General features: G+C 40.9%; 1 protein-coding gene across 1 annotated transcript in view; it reads right to left on the bottom strand.

Moving 5' to 3' along the window:
* LOC146970890 (peptidase inhibitor 15-A-like) overlaps window positions 1-21,706 on the bottom strand; it is a 194,555-nt gene that overhangs the window by 8,391 nt on the left and 164,458 nt on the right. The window contains exon 2 of the mRNA XM_085804857.1: window positions 17,776-17,894. Coding sequence (XP_085660983.1) covers window positions 17,776-17,894 — 119 coding nt within the window. The remainder of the gene's footprint in view (window positions 1-17,775; window positions 17,895-21,706) is intronic.

Here is a 21,706-nt window from a genome sequence, read left to right as displayed (position 1 = left end):
TTCTCTCCTCCTGTGCTAATCCTAATACTTTTCACTTTCTCTTCCTCTTCTTCTATCTCCCTTTCTCCTCCTCTTCTTTCCCTTCATCATTCTCTCCTCCTCTTCTTTCCCTTCATCATTCTCTCCTCCTCATTCTCTCCCTCTTCTGACTCCTCTGCTTCCCCCTGTCCTTCTTTACCCCTCCTCTCATCCTTTCCTTCCTCATGTTCATTTCTACCTCCTCTGCTTCCCACTTCCTCCTCACCTAATTTTAATACTTCTCTCTTTCTCTACCTCTTCCTTCACCATTCTGTCTCCTTATTCACTCCCTTCTCCTCATTCTCTTCCTAATCCTCTGCTTCTCCCTCAGCACTTCCTCCTCTCCTTTTCTTCCTATTTTGCTTCTTGTCTAACTCATCATCTTCTTTCCCTTCTCTGCCTCCTTACCTCTTAATTGTGATCTCCTCAATTACCTCCTTCTCTGCCTCTTTTACTACGCAGACCTGTTACATCTATTGCTTTTCTTTAACAGCACTGGCAGAAATTCTTTGTGCTATTGGCACGATCTGATATCACCAAGTAATTAACAGCCCAGGATCAATGTCACAGTTGTTCGTCCAGGAGCACTGTTATAACCAACCAATCAGGGGTCATTTGTGCGTTGTGATGTCATGACAGTGCGACGTGAAAAATTCAAATTCAAACCGCCCTTTTGTGCGTTAGCCTGCCTCCTTTTTTGTAGCCTGCCTTCATTTCACCAAAAAGGTAAGAGCATTTCCAAATTCTAGACTTTTGATTGTTTTTAAAACATTTGTGAGAAAAAAAGGCTTGATGAGCAAGTAGGCTTATGTTTTCGCACAGTGTTTAGTAAGGTAGCTAATTTGCTAACAACTAGCAACTAGCCAATTGTTAGCCTAAGTAATACTTTTGCTTGGTTTTAAAACATTTGCCAGAAAAAAAGTCTTAATAAGCAGGTAGGTGAATGTTTTCAGTGTTGGATAAGGTAGCTAGTTTGCTAACAACTAGCAACTAGCCGATTGTTAGCCTAACTGTTAAAACTAGCCAGAACAGTGAACAGTGGGTGAACTGTGCAGTTATTGCCTTGGGAAATATTCAGAATTAGTTCATAATATTTATGAACAGGATGTGTTGTACGTAGCTTTGTAAACTGTTAGCAGGGAAACAGGCTAATGTAAATAATAGCCTAGCTGTTACTAGGGGTGGGTATTGCCAAGGACCTCACGATACGATACGCATCACGATACTTGAGTCACGATACAATACGATATTGCGATATCCAAATTTTGCGATATATCGCGATATATTGCGATATTCTACGATATTCTACATAGTTCACTGAAAAATGTAAAAGGCATTATGCATCTTAAAATCCGAGTTGTATGTACATCAGACGATAGTGATAATTCATGGGACAAACTGAGTCAAAACAATGTAAATCAAATTATCCATGCCATTTTATACAAGTGCAAGTTACAACAACATATTTCAATTGGATTTAGGTCTGAAACATGATTTATTATTTGAAAAAAAAATTGAAAAAAAAAAATTTTTTTTTGAATTTTTTTTTTTTTTTGAAAAAAAAAAAAAATCGATATTTAAATATTGAATATCGATATCGTATCGCGGTATAACGTATATTTTTGCCCACCCCTAACTGTTACTAGGTAATTCATCAATAGCTAACTGTAGCTTAGGCTACTCACCTCAATTTTGACAGAGAATGATGGTAACAGGCTAATCCAGACCAGGCCGATAACCCCACAAATTTTGCTTATCTGTGCTATCAAAATTTTAATCCAGGAGCAATATAGTATCACATTTATCCAGGACCATTGTTCATCACCAGTCCAGGACAGTCAGTCTCACTTTCCACTCATTGTTAATCAAGGACTGATACAGCATCACATTCATCCTGGACTGTTGTTACAATATCTTTAGTCCAGGACAGTCATCATCTTGACGTGGACTGTTCTTCATCAGTCCAGGACTGATACAGCATCACATTCATCCTGGACTGTTGTTACAAGATCTTTAGTCCAGGACAGTCATCATCTTGATGTGGACTTCTTCTTCATCAGTCCAGGACTGATACAGCATCACATTCATCCTGGACTGTTGTTACAAGATCTTTAGTCCAGGACAGTCATCATCTTGATTTGGACTTCTTCTTCATCAGTCCAGGACTGATACAGCATCACATTCATCCTGGACTGTTGTTACAAGATCTTTAGTCCAGGACAGTCATCATCTTGATGTGGACTGTTCTCCATCAGTCCAGGACTGATACAGCATCACATTCATCCTGGACTGTTGTTACAATATCTTTAGTCCAGGACAGTCATCATCTTGATGTGGACTGTTCTCCATCAGTCCAGGACTGATACAGCATCACATTCATCCTGGACTGTTGTTACAATATCTTTAGTCCAGGACAGTCATCATCTTGACGTGGACTGTTCTTCATCAGTCCATGGCAATCACAGTCTCACTCTCCTCTCATTAAGTTTCAATCATACTGATACAATATCACATTCATCCAGGACTGTTTTTGCTTAGGCCTACTAGGCTATCTTTAGTCCAGGACTCCTGCACTTAATCCTGCACTTTAATCTAGGATCACCATAGCACTACTTTTATCCGGACTGTTGCGGACTGTCATATATTATTAGCCCAGGACAATCACAGCCTTATAGCTATGGTTTATTGTTATTAGAATATTATATCTTGTATTCCTGAATTGTCATTTGGTCTGAAATGTAATTTTCCCTGTTGTTATGATTTTGTCCGAGATACAATGAGGGTAGTAGTTTTAATAACTTGATGTTTTTTGTTTGTTTTTTTGTCCGTCCCCCCCCAAGAGTTGTGTGGTTGTGTAGGCCTAGAAGATGCCAGGTGAGTATGACCGAGTGTGTAATGAAATGTTTCAGGTGTTTCACAAACTATTATGCAGAGTGCTTTTCTGATAATACCCATATCCTTCTCCCTTTTTCTTAGACTATCTAGTGGGAATGTGTGGCGTCCACACAATTTACGTCTCCACGTTAAAGAGCCTGTATGAGGATGCGGACATTTCTGATGAGGTTCTAACTAATTTTCATTTGACTACCAGTGTCTTAATGTAAATATAGATGCTAGCCTATACAGTTTTTTGTTTGTTTTATTTAAATGAAAGTTAAAATCACTACTACTACTACTACTACTACTACTACTAGAATCAATATTACATTCTACAGTATGTGGAACTACAATCACTGAAATTCCTCAGTAAATAAGAGTGTTTTAGCAATGTTTTTGGCTGCTAGATTCATCATTATTATGGGTGAGTGCAGAAAATGTACAGTAGTTGACCCATATGCTTCTTCAACAGGCAATAGACGCGCTGATTTCCCTCCAGTGTAAGGTATTGACACACTTTATTGTCAATAATTATCAAGTGAATATTACATTTGATTTTATAGTTTTTATGCTTAATGCAATTTCAATAATACTTTTGTTTGACACAGAGCTGTCCAGGAACTGTCCAGCTGGTTTCACAAACACTGGGGAAAATCCTGGAAGGTTCCTCAAGAGCCAGAAATGCATACTTTTTGAAGGTACAGTACATTCAAATTTACATTTTCACACTCAAAGTGGGTCTGATCTTTTTTAATGTGAAATCATCTAATCTTTTATGTTCTATCTTATGTTAGAAAAACATTTTCAAAGGAAATGTGGTGGGGGCCTTCCTGGAAAACAACAACCACTGGACCCTTTTTGTAAGTTGATGAACTATGTAATATACTGTATATCCATATTTTCATTTATCCATGCAAATCAGTCCCACTCCCAATAGTTTAACAATTAACAGTCTGACAAAGTATTTCCTCCTCAAAGCATCTGTACTGCTAAAACAATTTTCTCTCTTCTAGTATGCAGATATAGTAGGGAGAAGAGTGATGTACATGAACTCCTTTGGGGAGTCTGAGGAGAGGGCGGCAAGTATTTTGCACAACTGGAGGTGATTTTCTTTACAATTGTGGCTACCCATGTTGTACCTGATAATCACTATACTACAGGAAACTGTGGGTCAAATAGAGCACACCCCCAGCTCTTGACAAAACCAATTCTTTTGCATGCTCTAGCTCTAGTGAATTTGAATGTTAACAGTGGATTTTTTGGGGATGCACTACCTGTTTCGGCCATGCCAATTGAAATGTCGTTTTCAAAGCAATTTAGTCCCATTGAAATACATTAGAAAACTATGGACATTCCATGGGATGCTCCACGTCCAATGTATGGGGTGCACTCCAACCGGCTGTCATGGCCCCTGGACCCTTGTGCCCATAAAACATCCCAAACAAACGGATGGGCATTCCTGCGGAGTACATGTGATCATGGTATTCTTTTTTTGTATTGTTGCTATAAGTCAGTTGTTTTGTTTATACAGCCTTTCTTTTGAAACCTCATCACATTCCCAGTGCATACTCAAAACCTAAAAGCTAAATGCTAGCAATGCTTTATCTGCCTGAATATTCAAACATTGAAACTGCAACCTCTGGGTGTCTGGACTACGAGGTGTCCTATTTTGATTGAAATTCTGATTGAAAGTTTGCATTAGTTTGTTTAAACAGTGGGCTTTAGCTTATCTAACACCATGTCTCAATCAACTGTTTGATGCCACTGTTGGACATTTCAAACACCATCAAAATTTGCATACAGTACACATTACAAAATGTTGCCAATTAACACTTGCAACTCAGTGCCGTGATGGCTTTAAAAAAAAGGTGGTAAAAAAGGTATCTAACATGTAGGCAAATTTGTTTTTCATTCATCAGTACGCCCAAGCAATACTCAAAGGGGATGCTCTTCAGCAGGGCTGTGTTCCAGATTTTGGCCCCATACCGGAATTGAGAGCACAGCTGTGCCAGGATCTTTTCCTTTCCACAGGTATACAACATACTCAGATTAATTTGCAAAGTAGTAGCATACAGTTTGTTATATTAATGGAAAATTATTTATTTTTGTTGTTAATTTATTTTTAGACTCAACTTAAAACTTAATTTACCTAACACTCAATATAGTTGTACAAGTGTAAAAGTTGTGTTTGATCATAGTCATTGCATCTGTTGTTCTGAGTTTGTGGACAGAAAATTCCACTGCGAAGAGAGACTTGGTGTTATTTGAATATATATATTTTTAAATGGTGATTGAGGTTCTCAGGTTCCTAAACTTCAGATTGCCCCTCTAAAAGCCCTCTGAAGTCAGTTCTCAAAAAGCATGCTGGAAAACTGAAACAGATCATCCCCCAAATAAGCAGATATTTCAATGTTCTATGGAGAATGTAAAGGCTTTCCTTAAGAAATGACATAGGCATTGAATATTTGCATTATTTTATGTAACCTCTACTAATTTCATCTGTAGACAGAACACAGAAGTGCAGCGACTGCTTGCAACCATTTCACGCTGGAAACAAGGTGTAGTATACAGTATACAGTACCATGTTAGCAATTATGGGTGTAATTCTTCTTGGGACTATGTAAAATGCATATGTAACAGACATTCATTTTATTTATTTATTTATTTTCAAGTTGAGGACAAAGTAATGTGGAGAAAATCAAAATATAATATATAATTTGTTTTCATGTGCACCATTACATTTTACATTACATGGAATTTGTTTTGCCTTGGTGGAGGTCTCCACTCTCTGACTTTTGCTTGCTTTTCTACTTATACCATGTGGGAATGATAATCATCCAATCTTGATATTATTTTAAGTGTAAATCTATCATTAATTTGATTTATAATTGAATTTTTCTATTAACTATTTTTTAATTAACTTTTAAGGTCCAATGCAGTGGCTGTGGTGCTTTCAGACACAGCCACTGTTCACGAAAGAAGTGTCGTTTGTGTGATTACTGTGCACGTAAGTAATTTTAAAAAATATATTTCTTTGTATTTTTATTAATTTCCTTGTATTTTTATGAACAACTTGAGAAATTCAGATTCGTTTGTCAATCACATGTGGTGAGCACCGTTTTAGTCAACAAGCAAATATGGAACTGGACTAATAATAATAATAATAATAATAATATAATAATACATTTTATTTGGAGGCGCCTTTCATGGCACTCATGGTCACCTTACAAAGCAAAAAATAACAATATCAGTAAGTAAATAGTAAATCACTAAAAAAACAAACAAATCTGTGATCTTCAAAAATGAAAGATGCAGGGGTGGGGGGGGCAAAGAGAGTTTAGAGGGAGTAGGCCTGTTTAAAAAGGTGGGTTTTCAGATGGGATTTGAATGTGGAGAATGAGTCAATCAGTACGTTTACATGACACTTGAAAAAAACGAATTATTGCCTTAATCCGACTATAACTGGACAACTGAAGTGCATGTAAACGCCTTAGTCCGACTGAAATCGGAGTTGGAGAACTCCACAAAGTAAAGAAAAAAACCCAACATCAGCGCCGATTCAATGCATTTCACACAGCGCCACCAGCGAGTGTTTTATTAAAAAAAAGAGAGAGAGAGAGAGAGAGAGAGAGAGAGAGATATGACTGTTTTCGTCACACTTTTCTTGGTGCTTTCTTGCTGTTGTGTTTGTGAAATCTTCTGCAGAGCTGCAGGTCACTATTGAGATAGAAAAGGTGGAAGAGGAGGTGAAAGAAGAGGTCGACCCAGTCAGGCAAGAGGAGCAGGTGAAAGAGGAGGTGGAAGAGGAGGTGAAAGCAGAGGTCAACCCAGTCAGGCAAGAAGAGCAGATGAAAGAGGAGGTGGAAGACGAGAGGCTGGAAACTAAAGATCCCAATATAACTGTCCCTGGCCGATTAGCAATCACAGGGTCCAAAAAAAAGATGTACATCATCACACCTGATGAGATCAAGCGACGCATCAAGGGGGAAAATATGTCTCCAAACGTGTTCCGAAGCTTAATTGGGGTAAGTTTCTATGAAATGCTTGTCTTGTCTGCAACAGCTCAACACAATGACAGGTTGTTTTCCATGCGGGGCGACCCCCATTCCGATGGTCTGCCAGTCCAAAAATTCCTTCCGAGGGGCCGCTGTTCCGAATGTGTTTTATTTTGAAAATTGACCGGATTCTCTCGTGGTTTGACTTCCTGCCCGGCTTGACACGATCGCGCCCCCCCCCCCCCATCCAAAGTTTCACCCAGATGCGAGCAGCCACGGCGCTACTGCTGAAAAATAAACTAAAGATCTTGTAACAACAGTCCAGGATGAATGTGATGCTGTATCAGTCCTGGACTGATAAAGAAGAAGTCCAAATCAAGATGATGACTGTCCTGGACTAAAGATCTTGTAACAACAGTCCAGGATGAATGTGATGCTGTATCAGTCCTGGACTGATGAAGAACAGTCCACGTCAAGATGATGACTGTCCTGGACTAAAGATCTTGTAACAACAGTCCAGGATGAATGTGATGCTGTATCAGTCCTGGATTAACAATGAGTGGAAAGTGAGACTGACTGTCCTGGACTGGTGATGAACAGTGGTCCTGGATAAATGTGATACTATTGCTGTTGGATGAACACTGACACCATAGACTCTGACGAAAGGTAAGTAACAACAGTCCAGGATGAATGTCATGCTGTATCAGTCCTGGACTGATAAAGAAGAAGTCCAAATCAAGATGATGACTGTCCTGGACTAAAGATCTTGTAACAACAGTCCAGGATGAATGTGATGCTGTATCAGTCCTGGACTGATGAAGAAGAAGTCCAAATCAAGATGATGACTGTCCTGGACTAAAGATCTTGTAACAACAGTCCAGGATGAATGTGATGCTGTATCAGTCCTGGACTGATGGAGAAGAAGTCCACGTCAAGATGATGACTGTCCTGGACTAAAGATATTGTAACAACAGTCCAGGATGAATGTGATGCTGTATCAGTCCTGGATTAACAATGAGTGGAAAGTGAGACTGACTGTCCTGGACTGGTGATGAACAATGGTCCTGGATAAATGTGATACTATATTGCTCCTGGGTTAAAATTTTGATAGCACAGATAAGCAAAATGTGTGGGGTTATCGGCCTGGTCTGGATTAGCCTGTTGCCATCATTCTCTGTCAAAATTGAGGTGAGTAGCCTAAGCTACAGTTAGCTATTGATGAATTACCTAGTAACAGCTAGGCTATTATTTACATTAGCCTGTTTCCCTGCTAACAGTTTACAAAGCTATGTACAACACATCCTGTTCAGAAATATTATGAACTAATTCTGAATATTTCCCAAGGCAATAACTGCACAGTTCACCCACTGTTCACTGTTCTGGCTAGTTTTAACAGTTAGGCTAACAATCGGCTAGTTGCTAGTTGTTAGCAAACTAGCTACCTTATCCAACACTGAAAACATTCACCTACCTGCTTATTAAGACTTTTTTTCTGGCAAATGTTTTAAAGGTAAAGGTACTTTATTAGTCACATATACAGCTAGTACAACCAAAGCAAAAGTATTACTTAGGCTAACAATTGGCTAGTTGCTAGTTGCTAGTTGTTAGCAAATTACCTACCTTACTAAACACTGTGCGAAAACATAAGCCTACTTGCTCATCAAGCCTTTTTTTCTCACAAATGTTTTAAAAACAATCAAAAGTCTAGAATTTGGAAATGCTCTTACCTTTTTGGTGAAATGAAGGCAGGCTACAAAAAAGGAGGCAGGCTAACGCACAAAAGGGCGGTTTGAATTTGAATTTTTCACGTCGCACTGTCATGACATCACAACGCACAAATGACCCCTGATTGGTTGGTTATAACAGTGCTCCTGGACGAACAACTGTGACATTGATCCTGGGCTGTTAATTACTTGGTGATATCAGATCGTGCATTATATTGACAGTCTGTACAAGGACAATTTATGGACAGGTGTGTGAGGAGTGATTATAATTTATAGTGGATATCCTTACCTAAAGTGCATGTTTTTCCATTTTCAGATAAGTGTCTACAATGCTGCTGCGTGTCATCGTTTCAGAAAATGACATCAGACGTCTGTCAGTTGAAGGCATTCCCGCTAGTGTCCAGGAGTTATACCTCATCTTACGAGCCAACCTTTCTCTCAGAGGGGGATTTATTTTGCAGTTTGAGGACCCTGATTTTAATAATCAGTTGTGCAACCTAACGAACATCAAAGACCTTCCTCCAGAGCGGGCAACTTTAAAAGTATTGTTCTTAACTGATGACTCTTCAGATTCCACACTGGATACAGGCAGTCTCCCCTCCCCCAGTAGTGGAGATTCTGTCGAATGGCCTGAGCCCTTCCCGATTCCACAGTTCTCCCATGATGTAGAGCTTCAACTGAGAGAAGCTAACAATAGATACTCAAAGGATGAAACTGTGATGGTGATTTCAAAAAGTGTGAAGACTGATATTCTTGACACACTTGCAGACAGCATGGTGAAGACAAGTGCTTATCCTGAGAGGGCTCACTATGAAAATGTAGCCAAAGCATTGGTGGAGAAGCATCCCTGTCTGCGAGAGCCCGGGTCCAAACAAGGATGGTATTCATGGTTTCACAGCCTGAAGTTTAAGCTCGGCAACTACCGGCAAAAGTTGAGTGCAGCAGGATGCCAAGAGGTCGTCATAAACAAGCGCAAAGGAGAAGGCTTAAAGGGAAAACGGCTCAAGAAGTCAAAGAAGGGTGAGGTGAATTACTGCCCGGATGCACCAGAAGGACAGTGTCCTGAAAACATGGAGGAAAAGTGTGAGCAAATGAAGGCTGAAATTCGGAAGAAAGACCCAGATCACCATCTGTTGGAAGAGCTTATGGCTGCCACGTTTTCCCACCGCAGAAGAGAGATCGTTGGAGATCAGCCACTCATCACAGAGGTCATTTCCCGGTGGCCAGCGCTGTTTGAGGAGAGACAGGTAATCCCAAGAAATGTTACTCTTTTTTTTATTCTCTACCTCTTTCTCATTCTCCCCTTGTCCTTCTCCCTCCTCTGCTTCCCCCTTTTCTTCTCTTCTTCCTTCTGTCCCTTCTCCCCTCTTCTACCCTTTCCTCTACCTCCTATGTTATGTCAATAATGTTGATCAATATTTTCTGACTGTCTCCTCAGATTAGAGCTGAATTCAAGCGTATCGTCACTGAAGACCTCCTGGATAAGTTTTTCACAGGCTTGGATGGACTTGTGCCAAGACTGTTGACGGTTTACAGAGCAGCCACCAGGACTGGAAAGAAGCCGTCACTCCAGAGGCTTTTGGAGTGCCTGGAAAAAGATGTAAGTTGAAGAGCAGATGACTATAAAGAGACAATTTTTGTTAACATTTTCATCTTACTGCGTGTTTCTTTGTCTTGTAGGACACAAATGGAAGAAGAAGAGCGGCGGCTCTGCTTGGCCTTCCATACTTCATCTCTGGTGAAGATTGTTCTAATGTCATCAGGATGTGTGATGTAAGAATAATTTATGCAATGCCTAATCTCCTTCTCTTCCTATATCCTCATCTTTTCCTCCTTTACTCACTGTCTGACTCCTCTTTCCCCTCAACCTCACCATCTGCTTCCCTTTCTTCTTTGCCTCCTCTCATTCTCTACCTTCTCTTCCTTTCTAATTCACCTCCCTTCTTCATTTCCCTTTGTCTACCCTCCCTCTATCTCTTCCTCCTTTAACCCCTGTCTCACTCTTTCTCCCTTTCCTCCCCTCATCCTCTCCCTCGCTGCTTTCCCCTTTTCTTATTTTCTACCTCCTTCTCTCTCTTTCTAATTCACCTCCCCTCTTCTACATTTCCCCTTGTCTATTTGTTTCTTCTTCACTCTGTCTCACTACTTCCCTCTTTCTTCCTCTTCTGCTTTCTTATCTTCCCCTCATTCTCTACCCTTTTCTCTCCCTCATCTCCTTTTCCTCCTTTACTCACTGTCTGACTCATCTTTCCCCTCATCCTCACCACCTGCTTCCCTTTCTTCTTTGCCTCTCCCCCTTCTCTACCTCCCCTCCCTTCTCCTCCTCTTTCTAATTCACCTCTCCATTTCTTGTCTAACCCCCTCTATTTCTCTCCATCCTTTAATCCCTGCCTCTTTACCACCCCTTCTTCCTCCTCCCCTTCATCATTCTCTCCTTCTCCTCTCCTCCTGTGCTAATCCTAATACTTCTCACTTTCTCTCCCTCTTCCTTCCCTTCATCATTATCTCCCCTCTCTTTCCTCCCTCGTCCTCCTTTCTCTTCTCCTCACTCTCTTCCTACACCTCTGCTTGCCCCTCCCTCTTTACCTCCTCCCCTTCATCATTCTCTCCTTCTCCTCATCATTCTCTCCCCCCTCTCCTCTACCCCTCTACACTTTCCTCCTCATCCTCCCCATTGTAATACTTTTTTCTCTTCCTCTTCTATATCCCTTTCTCCTCCTCCTCCTCATTCTCTCCCTCCTCTCCTTCTCTTCTGACTCCTCTGCTCCCCCCTGTCCTTCTCTACCCCCTCCTCTCATCCTTTCCTTCCTCCTGGAGCAATCTAATTCACCTCCCCTCTTTGACATTTCCTCTTGTCTATTTCTTTCTCCTTCACTCCCTGTCTTCTCTTTCTTCCTCTTCTGCTTTCCTCTCTTATTCTCTTCCTCTCATTGTCTACCTTTTATCTCCCTTCTCCTCCCCTCTTTCCCCCTCTTCTCCTTGTCTATCTCCTTTTCTCCCTCTTACTATCCCTGCTTCCCTCTTCATTTCCCCTTGTCTACCTCATCCTCCTTTACTTCCTGTTTCACTCCTTCTCTCTTCCCTATACATAGTGTGTTGTAAATTATGAAAATGGTCTTACTCTATTTCTTTTCTTTTCAAGGCACATACTGATATGCTTGATGATGCGATCAGAGGTGTACAGCTGGGCCTGCTGATTGCCTGCGAAGGCAGTGTACAAGGGGCCATTCCAGACAACATTTTCAGCATCGCCATTGTGGTTGAGGAGACCATTGTTCTCCACAACCTGAGAGACATCACACAAGGTTTTGCAATGCTAATGGGTGTCATATACTCTGTTAACCTGGAATATCCGGATGCCATGAAATACTCATTTGAGTTCATTCAGAGAGTTGTGATGGAAGTCAAAGCAGAGCAAGCCTCTGCAAGAATTCATGGCTTGAGAAACAGGATCCTCAGGTACAAACTTTGAAATGTGAGAGAAACGTGGGAAACCTTGTTAATGTTCATTGTTAAGATATGAGTGTTTATCAGATTGTTTCTTGATTGTTCTGTGAAATGTACACACTCACATGTACACGCACATTGAATAGACAGCCTTTTTATGAGTGGAAAAATTCTTGAGATTGTTCTGTGAAATGTACACTCACGCATGTACACGCACATTGAATAGATGAGCCTTTTATTGTGAGTGGAACAATTCTTAATGAGATTGTTGTTTCTTGTTCCTGTACACACACTCTCTTTAATGCAATTGATAAGATGAGCCCTTGTGAGTGGAGAAATGTATCTCAGGCACTTTATTTTAAGGGGTCCTTGTTCCTGTGTAGTTACCTAATTAATTACAGTGTAATTACCTATGTAACTGCATGTAATAGCATGTACCTACATTGTAAATACATAGTGTATTTTGGTGTACTTACAGGTCCTTGTTACACTTGTAATAAGAAATGCTTGTTACAATACCTGGTCAAAGTGGCCTCTCTCTTTGGGGAAGGGGTACATCTGCAAGAAAAATGGGTGAAACCACAACCCATGTTGCCTGGGCAACCTTTTCCATCAATCTTCCTCCTGCCTCTTGAGTCTTGGAACATGTATGCTGTTACACAACTTAGTCTATGTAACAGTTGTGTTAATACACCGTTGTTACACTTTGATACAGTGTAATAAGAACATTAAAATAAAGTGTACCTGCTGGGATACCTCAGTTCTTAACCATTAACTGCAATAACCAGTGTCTTCGATAGTGTACCACGTGTGCTGTTACACAATTTAGTATATGTAACAGTTGTGTTAGTACACACTTGTTACTCTTTGATACAGTGGAATGAGCACATTAAAATAAAGTGTACCTGCTGGGATACCTCAGTCCTTAAACATTAACTGCAATAACCAGTGTCTTTGATAGTGTACCAAGTGTGCTGTTACACAACTTAGTATATGTAACAGTTGTGTTAGTACACCGTTGTTACTCTTTGATACAGTGGAATAAGAACATTAAAGTGTACCTGCTGGGATACCTCAGTTCTTAACCATTAACTGCAATAACCAGTGTCTTCGATAGTGTACCACGTGTGCTGTTACACAACTGAGTATATGCAACGATTGTGTTAGTACACACTTGTTTCTCTTTGATACAGTGGAATAAGCACATTAAAATAAAGTGTACCTGCTACATACTTACATGTAACATCATGCAGAAACTTGGTACTCAAGTATTTTTACATAAACCAATAACTAGAATAGCATTTTTTCAGAAAATGAGACAATGCTGGATAACTCAATTCATATGGAACTGAAAACATCATCAGCAATCTGTATGCATAAACCACACACTCAAAAAAATGCATTTCAGTGTTCCTTTATCGTCCTTTATTTTTATTATCCCCAAAAAACCACAAGGCTTGATCTTTTCCTGTCCTTTAAAGCAGATAACAGCGGCACGGCCGTTTCGGCTAATGCTGTGTTCAAGGCAGGCTTTTGAAACCGTAAGTTACAGCTTCAAGTCACAACTACGACTTGGTAGCGTTCCAGGTAACTCGTAGCTCGTGTTTTTACCGTCCTGTTGTCTGTGAAAGTTCCCTATGACGGCCACTCGTAACTTCCGACCCGTGAACTCGTACCAGATCGAACTGGTATGACTTCACAGGAAGGAAAAACACAAAGTACGAGTTTCCTTGAACGCACCATGAGTTAGCAGCCCCCGCCCTTGTCAGGCATCAATTGGTCCTCGTGCTACGTCACCACATTCACGCGCATCCCTTGGCTGCACACACAGCCCTTCATGCCGTTCTCTCCCCTCATTGGATAACACTTGTATCCCACAAGGAAAATTTTCTCCTCGGGTTACAGCAGAGCAGAGTGACGGAGAGACTCGTGTTTAGGCTGAAATACTTCATGTAAGTGATTGCTGACGGAAAATAGGACTATTTAGGACTTATATTGACAAAAACATTCCACTGATATCTGCTTTAATGGAGTCCTCTATTTCTCCTCCGTAAAACTGAAATGATCACAGAAACACAATTTACTTACAGTACTTACAGTAGCATTGCATGAATAGGTACACTTCAATTAGCATCCAGATTAACAAAATGAAAAGAGTTAGCATAGACTGAAAGCTAGCAAGGTATATTTACCGAAAATATAACTAATCATGTCTTAATTACAAAAATACACAATCATGTAACACTATTGACATATTCTACTCACAGATAGACATTCCCCAAGGCAAAAGCGTCCAACAATATTATTTAGCAGTCTGTTTAGCCGTCTGTGCTCACTTTTACACCCGAGCATGAGAAGTGAGCATGCAACAGAAAAAACACAACATAGCTGGACTTGACGAGCCGAGCGCTCACTTCGACGCGGTTTCTCTGAACCAAAGAGAAGACCACTCACTCGGACGTGGTTTCTTTGAACAAAAGCACACACTTTTTTAACCCTCAAAGACAGTACAAAGACACTGGTTATTGCAGTTAATTTGTAAGAGTTGAGGTATCCCGACCCAGGTACACTTTATTTTAATGTGCTCATTCCACTGTATCAAAGAGTAACAACGGTGTACTAACACAACTGTTACATATACTAAGTTGTGTAACAGCACACGTGGTACACTATCGAAGACACTGGTTATTGCAGTTAATGGTTAAGAACTGAGGTATCCCAGCAGGTACACTTTATTTTAATGTTCTTATTACACTGTATCAAAGTGTAACAACGGTGTATTAACACAACTGTTACATAGACTAAGTTGTGAAACAGCATAAATGTTCCAAGACTCAAGAGGCAGGAGGAAGATTGATGGAAAAGGTTGCCCAGGCAACATGGGTTGTGGTTTCACCCATTTTTCTTGCAGATGTACCCCTTCCCCAAAGAGAGAGGCCACTTTGACCAGGTATTGTAACAAGCATTTCTTATTACAAGTGTAACAAGGACCTGTAAGTACACCAAAATACACTATGTATTTACAATGTAGGTACATGCTATTACATGCAGTTACATAGGTAATTACACTGTAATTAATTAGGTAACTACACAGGAACAAGGACCCCTTAAAATAAAGTGTTACCCAAGATTGGTGTTTTTTGATTGTTCGATGAAATAGAACCTGCACACTCAACTTTAACACACTCTTGGTGTGCATTGATAAAAGGCAAGATTGGTGTTTTTTTGATTGTTCGATGAAATGGAACCCTGCACACTCAACTTTTTAACACACAGATGAGCCTTTATTGTGAGTGATTCATCTTGGACAAGATTGTTGATTGTTTTTCTTGATTGTTTTATGAATTGGAGCCCTCACTCCTTCATTAGACACACACAAATGTTTATTGATATGAGCATTTATTGGAGAAATTAATCTTGGGCAAGATTGTTGTTTAATATTCAATAAATGTATTGAACTGAGTGTATTTGGTGTGATCTTTAGTAAACTGTAAACTTGCCACTATGAGTCAAGACAAAATTAGTTATTTAAAAACATTAGTTTGCTCAATTTGCAACTTTAAGTTCAAAAGCTGCCTCAAAAACGTGAGTTAAAGTAACTTGAAATGCAATATAGTAAGTAGTTTGAACTAAAATTATCAAGTTTAAATGGTACAGAATCACGAGTTAAATAACTAGTATAACTGAACTTTATGAGTTTAAACGACATATAATCATACGTTAAGTTAACAAGAGAAAGTAAGTTTTATTTAATGCACAATGTAACATTGTAAGTAATTTCAACTCAGAGTATCAAGTTCAAACAATAAATGGTCATTAATTAAGTAATTTATATAACTTACCTTCCTTAGTTGAAATAAAGCTTTTCTCTAAGTTTAGTTAACTCGTGTTTTTAAGGCAGCTTTTGAACTTAAGTTTATAAGTTAAACCACCCTAAAATGTATTACAGTGTATATATATGGCGCTTTAAATCTAACACAGACTAATCATGATCTAGTCTGTCCTAAGCCCACAAAATAAAGTTTGTGAAGTGTCTGTGTAACGGAGGGTTACACCCCGCCTTTCCGAAGCGCCGCCATTTCCGACAATAGACTTCCATTCATCGTAATAGCGGGGTTTTCTATTTTTTCTAAAGACCCCGCTACTCCGAAAAGGCTATTGGGGTAAACCCCCAGCGCGCAGTGCGCATTGATCCTTTTTTCCTTTTTGGGGTCGAAACGGATCGTGTGCATAATTAACTGCAAAACAAGCAAATACTTAATATTAATGACATATAATGTTCATTATGCTTCTAGCCTGTCTAGCCTCTACCTGGTCTGTTTACTAAACTTAACCAACTCTTTTCTTCATTGCCTAAGCCCAACCAAAGCATCTCCCTCAGTCAGCTGTCAGCACGAGCGGCGGGGGGGGGGGGTGGAACAGCGGTGTTTCGAAGTGGGGGTATTTCGGAACAGTGGGGTGTCGAAGTAGAGGTGTGTCGAAATGGAGAGCTGTCCCCGTAACGGAGCTCCGCGCACCTCCGTTACACAGACATCTCCGTTACATCTGCACGGAGCACACGTCAGCTGACAGCTGACAGATGCGTTTATCTGACAGATGCAGCTTACAATGTCCTCATCACTACCTGAGCCACCAACCGATCCCCCCTCCCTCACGTCCCGATGAGTCTCCTGGACATATCCTGTATTCTCTGATTTTCCTTTTTCTTTTCTAACCGGCCTGTTTCATAAGCCCGTATACACCCGGTGTCTCGTTCGTTCTCTCTCAGTCTCTCTCTCTCTCTCTCTCTCTCTCTCCTCATATAAAAATAAATATAGCCACATAGGAAAACAATAAGTGAAAAAAAGAAGCGCGATAACTGCAAAATGGAAACATTGTAATAATTGCTGTGTGATCACAGCTGGACATAGCGATCTATGGCGGTCCGAGGTATAATTGCTCAGAAATCGAGTGTGTTTCATTTTAATAAGTTGTAAGCTTCAGAAACCATTAAACACATATATTTAGGAAAAGTCACAGCCTGGAAGACCTGTAGGTTTAATGTAAACAAACCTAATTTACATGAGAAAAACACAAACGGTCTGTGAGACCGTCTTGGCGGTTCTAGTGTTAAAGCATGTGTGTGCATGGTGGGCCATTCAGATGTAGCGTCTTTTGCGTGCACAAACCCATGTTCAGTATAGATGCTCGCCTTGCGTGCTCACCACCCAACACAACGCTATAGCGGTGCATTTGGTGCAATGCACTTGTTTTTTCCCACTTGTCTGTGACGCACAGCTCCATGGACCTAATTCTCCCTCTGGTTATGTGTCTAGGTCCCCTTCGGTCTGTGTCTCTGTCCCCCATGGAGCTCTGCCCCATTTAAAAGGTGTAAGGAGGCCGTATTTGGAAAGACGTCACCTCACACATTTTAGGACAGAACAGACATATCCTGTGATTTTCAGCCTCCCTTCATTTTTAATAGATGGGGGGTTGGGGTCAGTATCTGAAAGTACAGCTGTCACCATTAATTAACGGAATGGGAAACACCATTTCGCCCACATAGATGTATGTGGATACAGGACGCATTACCATTTACACTGGTGTTTAATGTGGTCACAGTGTGTCCCCGACCACCTCCAGAGGTGGTTTTGCAGATCAGATCACAATCTCGATCACTGAAAATGCATGTTAATGCCAGGTATAAACAGGGTATTTGAGAGTGCAGTACTCACCCCCCCGTCCGGACTGACAGGTTCTGTCCATAGAACTGAAGCAGGTAAGCTGGACCATGTGCCCACATACATGTAGCAGCCCAGGCCTCAGCTGTCCTAGCCAGCTCGTTGTCCCACATCTGTCAAAGAAGGAGTCAACAGGAGACAGTCATCAGAGCCTGCAGAAACCTCTGATGTAGCTCAAAACAATTCAGGTAGATGTCTAAATTAATCAATGTCATGATGTATCATTGTGAAGAATGTAATGCTGTGTGTCTTCCCATCATTTCAGATACAGGCCGATAGGACCTTACTTACTACAATGTTAAAAACAAACAAACAAAAGGGTTAAAGGGACAGTATGGGACTTATTTGGCTTTTTATTAGCAAAAATCAAATATTGCTTTCACAAATATGTATTTACCGAAGACCAATCACAACCGCATACAAATGAAAGCTGTCTCGTAGCTTAGAATGAGTTGTTTACAAACACATAGGGGGCCGGTGCACCCACCAGAGGCTGTCATGTTGCATCGCCATCTTTGAATACGGTACGCAAAAGCGGACAAACTTGGCTCAAACGCTTTATTGAGTGTCTGTTACTAGGATCGTGCCCACAGGATGATCAACGTAGTTTTTGTTTTTTTCTGCCAACACACATGGTGCTACAGCTGAGCAGCGTTAGCAACGAGATCTTACAATGTTGAACTGTTCTTATACAAAGTGCAGCTAAACACCAGGCTGAAGAGAGAGGGACAGCAGAGGCTCCTCTGACAGTTGTGGAGTTTCAGCTGAACCGGCTGGAGAGCACAGCGACTCAAAGCCTTTTTTTTTTTTTTTTAGCAGCGCCCTTGTTACAGGTGATGCATACTAGGGCTGACCCGATTATCGGCGGGGCGATTTTTTCACTACTGACATACTACCCTAACTTTTATAATTTGAAAATATAGCAAAAAATATGGCAGAAATGATTAAGGCTTTCAATTAAATTGCCCAACAACTTAAAACTTTGCAATACAATTGAAGCGAGCCAGTGAGTCAGAAAAAAGGAAACAACATAAGCAACAAAAGAAGAGGCCAGGAGTCAGACTACTGACAGACAACTACGCTACTTTCTTTTTATTCAAACGAACATTAATGTGCAATTATCAAATCACAATATCACAATTTGCAATAAAACAATTACTAGCCTAAATAAACAAAAACCTCTAGAATGAATAAAAACGAACTAGTCGGCTGTTTACGCCGACATAACAGCTGGCATTAAGACACACTGGCAACTCACGATTATAGCTTAATGGGGACATTTTTCTATCAACAAAAATATTTATATCAACTAAAAGCAAAATAAAATATCCTAAATAGCCTATAAAATAAAATTTGAAAATCAAAACAGTGCCGCACACTCAAACCAAACAGGCAATTTTTACAGCCGTTAATGTGCAATAATAAAATCACATAAATGTGCAATAAAACAATTAAATTAAATTAAAGATCTCAGTAAGGCACGATCCTGGCTTCTGGGGACATTTTTCGTTCATTTTCGTTCAATAACTGCTTAAAGTAACATTGCGGAGTTTTTCGGCCTCAAAATAATGTTTCCAGACTCATTGCAATGGTAGAAAAATGTTTAATAGGATGAATGGTGCTGCTGCTGCAGCCTGAGCCGGCTGAAATTGCACTATGTAACTTCCCTGCACGGGTACGAATCACCGCCGCATTCGTTTTTCCTGCCAGACGATAGCACTTCTCAACCAGATGGTGGAAGCACTGTGCTGAAACTCCGCAATGTTGCTTTAAAAATGTGCAATATCAAATAAATGTAACCATTATAACGACAATATCAACAAAAAATATTAACATGAATAAAGCAAAATCAAATAAAATTGAAAATCAAATCAGATGCCTCCTCACTCAAACTTAATCGGCTAAATAACAGTCTAACAAAACACAACAACAAAAAACGAGATGAAGTTGAGGGGAAAATAAATAATAAACATGTGTGCCTGCCTGTGGCCCGCGATCAAATTTGGTTTCGTCCTGTAAAAAGTCCTCCAGTTCTCTTTTTGCACTAGCAACAGTCCCATCTCCATCATCAGGTGAATCTCCATCGTCATCCATAGACAGGAGGAGCCCCATATGCCTCTCCTGGTCAGTCTTTGGCCTTTTTGCTGCAGCACTAGGTCCTTCGTCTTCATCAGCTGTCGGCGCGTCCCGTTGTGCCAGTTCCTCGGCCAGTCTGTGCACCTCCTTGTACACTGGTCTTTTTTTTTCGTCTGACAGCCACTTCAAATGTTTGAAGCGGGGTTCAACTGCTGCACTAATGACAGCGGCCCCAGTTATGTCTTCCATTGCCCATCTCCTGTCAATTTCTTCCACCAGCGTTTTTTTCATTGCTATGATGGCATTGCTGTCTCCATCTTGTGCGCAAAGATGTCGTTTTTTTATGTTTGTCAGCATAGGTACAACTGCTGACAAGGACGGGAGCGTGCCTATGTTCCCACAGCCCTATGTTCCCTCAGCCCTATGTTCCCTCTGGACTCTCTCTACCTATCTGGACTCTATCTATCTGGCCTGTCTAGCCTCTACCTGGTCTTTTTACTAAACTTAACCAACTCCTTTCTTCATTGCCTAAACCCAACCAATAGTGGGACCAAAGGGCTGTGGGAACATAGGGCCTAATTTTCAGTGACAACAAAAGTTAGAAATGAGGGAACATAGGGCTGAGGGAACATAGGGCTGTGGGAACATAGGAATGACCCCGACAAGGACACATTTTCCTCTTTTGACAAAAGCTCCGTGAGGGTGACGAATGGCTTGAGGACCGAGACAGTGTCCTCTGCAATGGTCCACTGGTCCGTTGTCAGGTCTAGAGTTCGGTCAGACTTTTTGGTAACGTTTGGGTCGGACAATACGGCTGCAACGGGCCACCTGTGCTCACACAGACGCTCTAGCATAAAGCAGGTCGAATTCCAACGTGTTGCCACGTCTTGGATGAGTTTGTTTCTTTGGTTGACGTCCTCATCCTCCTCATTGTCCCGCTGTGACAACTGAGTGTGTTTATCTTTTAGTGCTGCTGTCGCTTTACCACTTTTCTTGAAGTGTCCCACAAGTTGCCTTCCGGCAGCCACAGTGCGGCTGACAGGGTCCTGTTTTAGTGCAACATTGATGCATAGCTGGAGCGTGTGTCCAGCACATCTCACGCCCATTACTTGCCCCCAATTAGGCTCTCTCCTTAGGTGGTTGTCGCACGTAATCATGTTCGCGGCATTACAGTAATGTGAACAACCGCAACTCTTTTTTCAGGAGGAATAGAAAAAGAATCTGCCACTTCAGAAAGTCTATTGGAAAGATTTTCTCCTGAGTGTGTCTCTGGCATTGATCTCGTTTCCAGTAGCCTACCACACTTTCCATTTTCCAGCTGTCGCTGATCCAATGAGCAGTTACGGTCACATAAGACTCCATTTGGATACTTGTCCATGCGTCCGTGGTAAAGCTGACGGCGGAACACTTTTTCCTCGCGGAGTTCAGCATGTTTCGCTGTCAGAGCAGAGGAGATTTTTTTCTCTTTTGGGCAGTTTGTAGCTGTAGTTTGTAGAGCTGAATGTAGCTAATTTAGCCTATGTTTAGGCTATGCTAAAGATCACCTGTTCAGTAGGCTACATCATACTTACATTCTTGGTTGGCCAAAGTTGTCGTAGATTTGTGATATGCCAGTTTTCTGTCACAAATCTGACACTGTGCCTTTTGGGGGTCATCTTCACAGATTTTAAAACTGTTCCAGACACTGGACTTCTTTGACATGTTGGCTGCCATCGACGAGAACCGGTGTCAACTAGTCTAGTGTCGCACGTGGCCACGGGAGTGCCTGCCTGGGGGTGCAGCACCCCCAGTGGTCGGAGTGAGATTTTAAAAGATATGTTTCAAATACAAATAAATATAAATTCGTTGT

Source organism: Trachurus japonicus, chromosome 17, assembly GCF_045865225.1.
Source record: "Trachurus japonicus isolate A0001 chromosome 17, Traja_1.0".
Taxonomy (NCBI): domain Eukaryota; kingdom Metazoa; phylum Chordata; class Actinopteri; order Carangiformes; family Carangidae; genus Trachurus; species Trachurus japonicus.
This window is presented reverse-complemented; position numbering and strand designations above follow the sequence as displayed.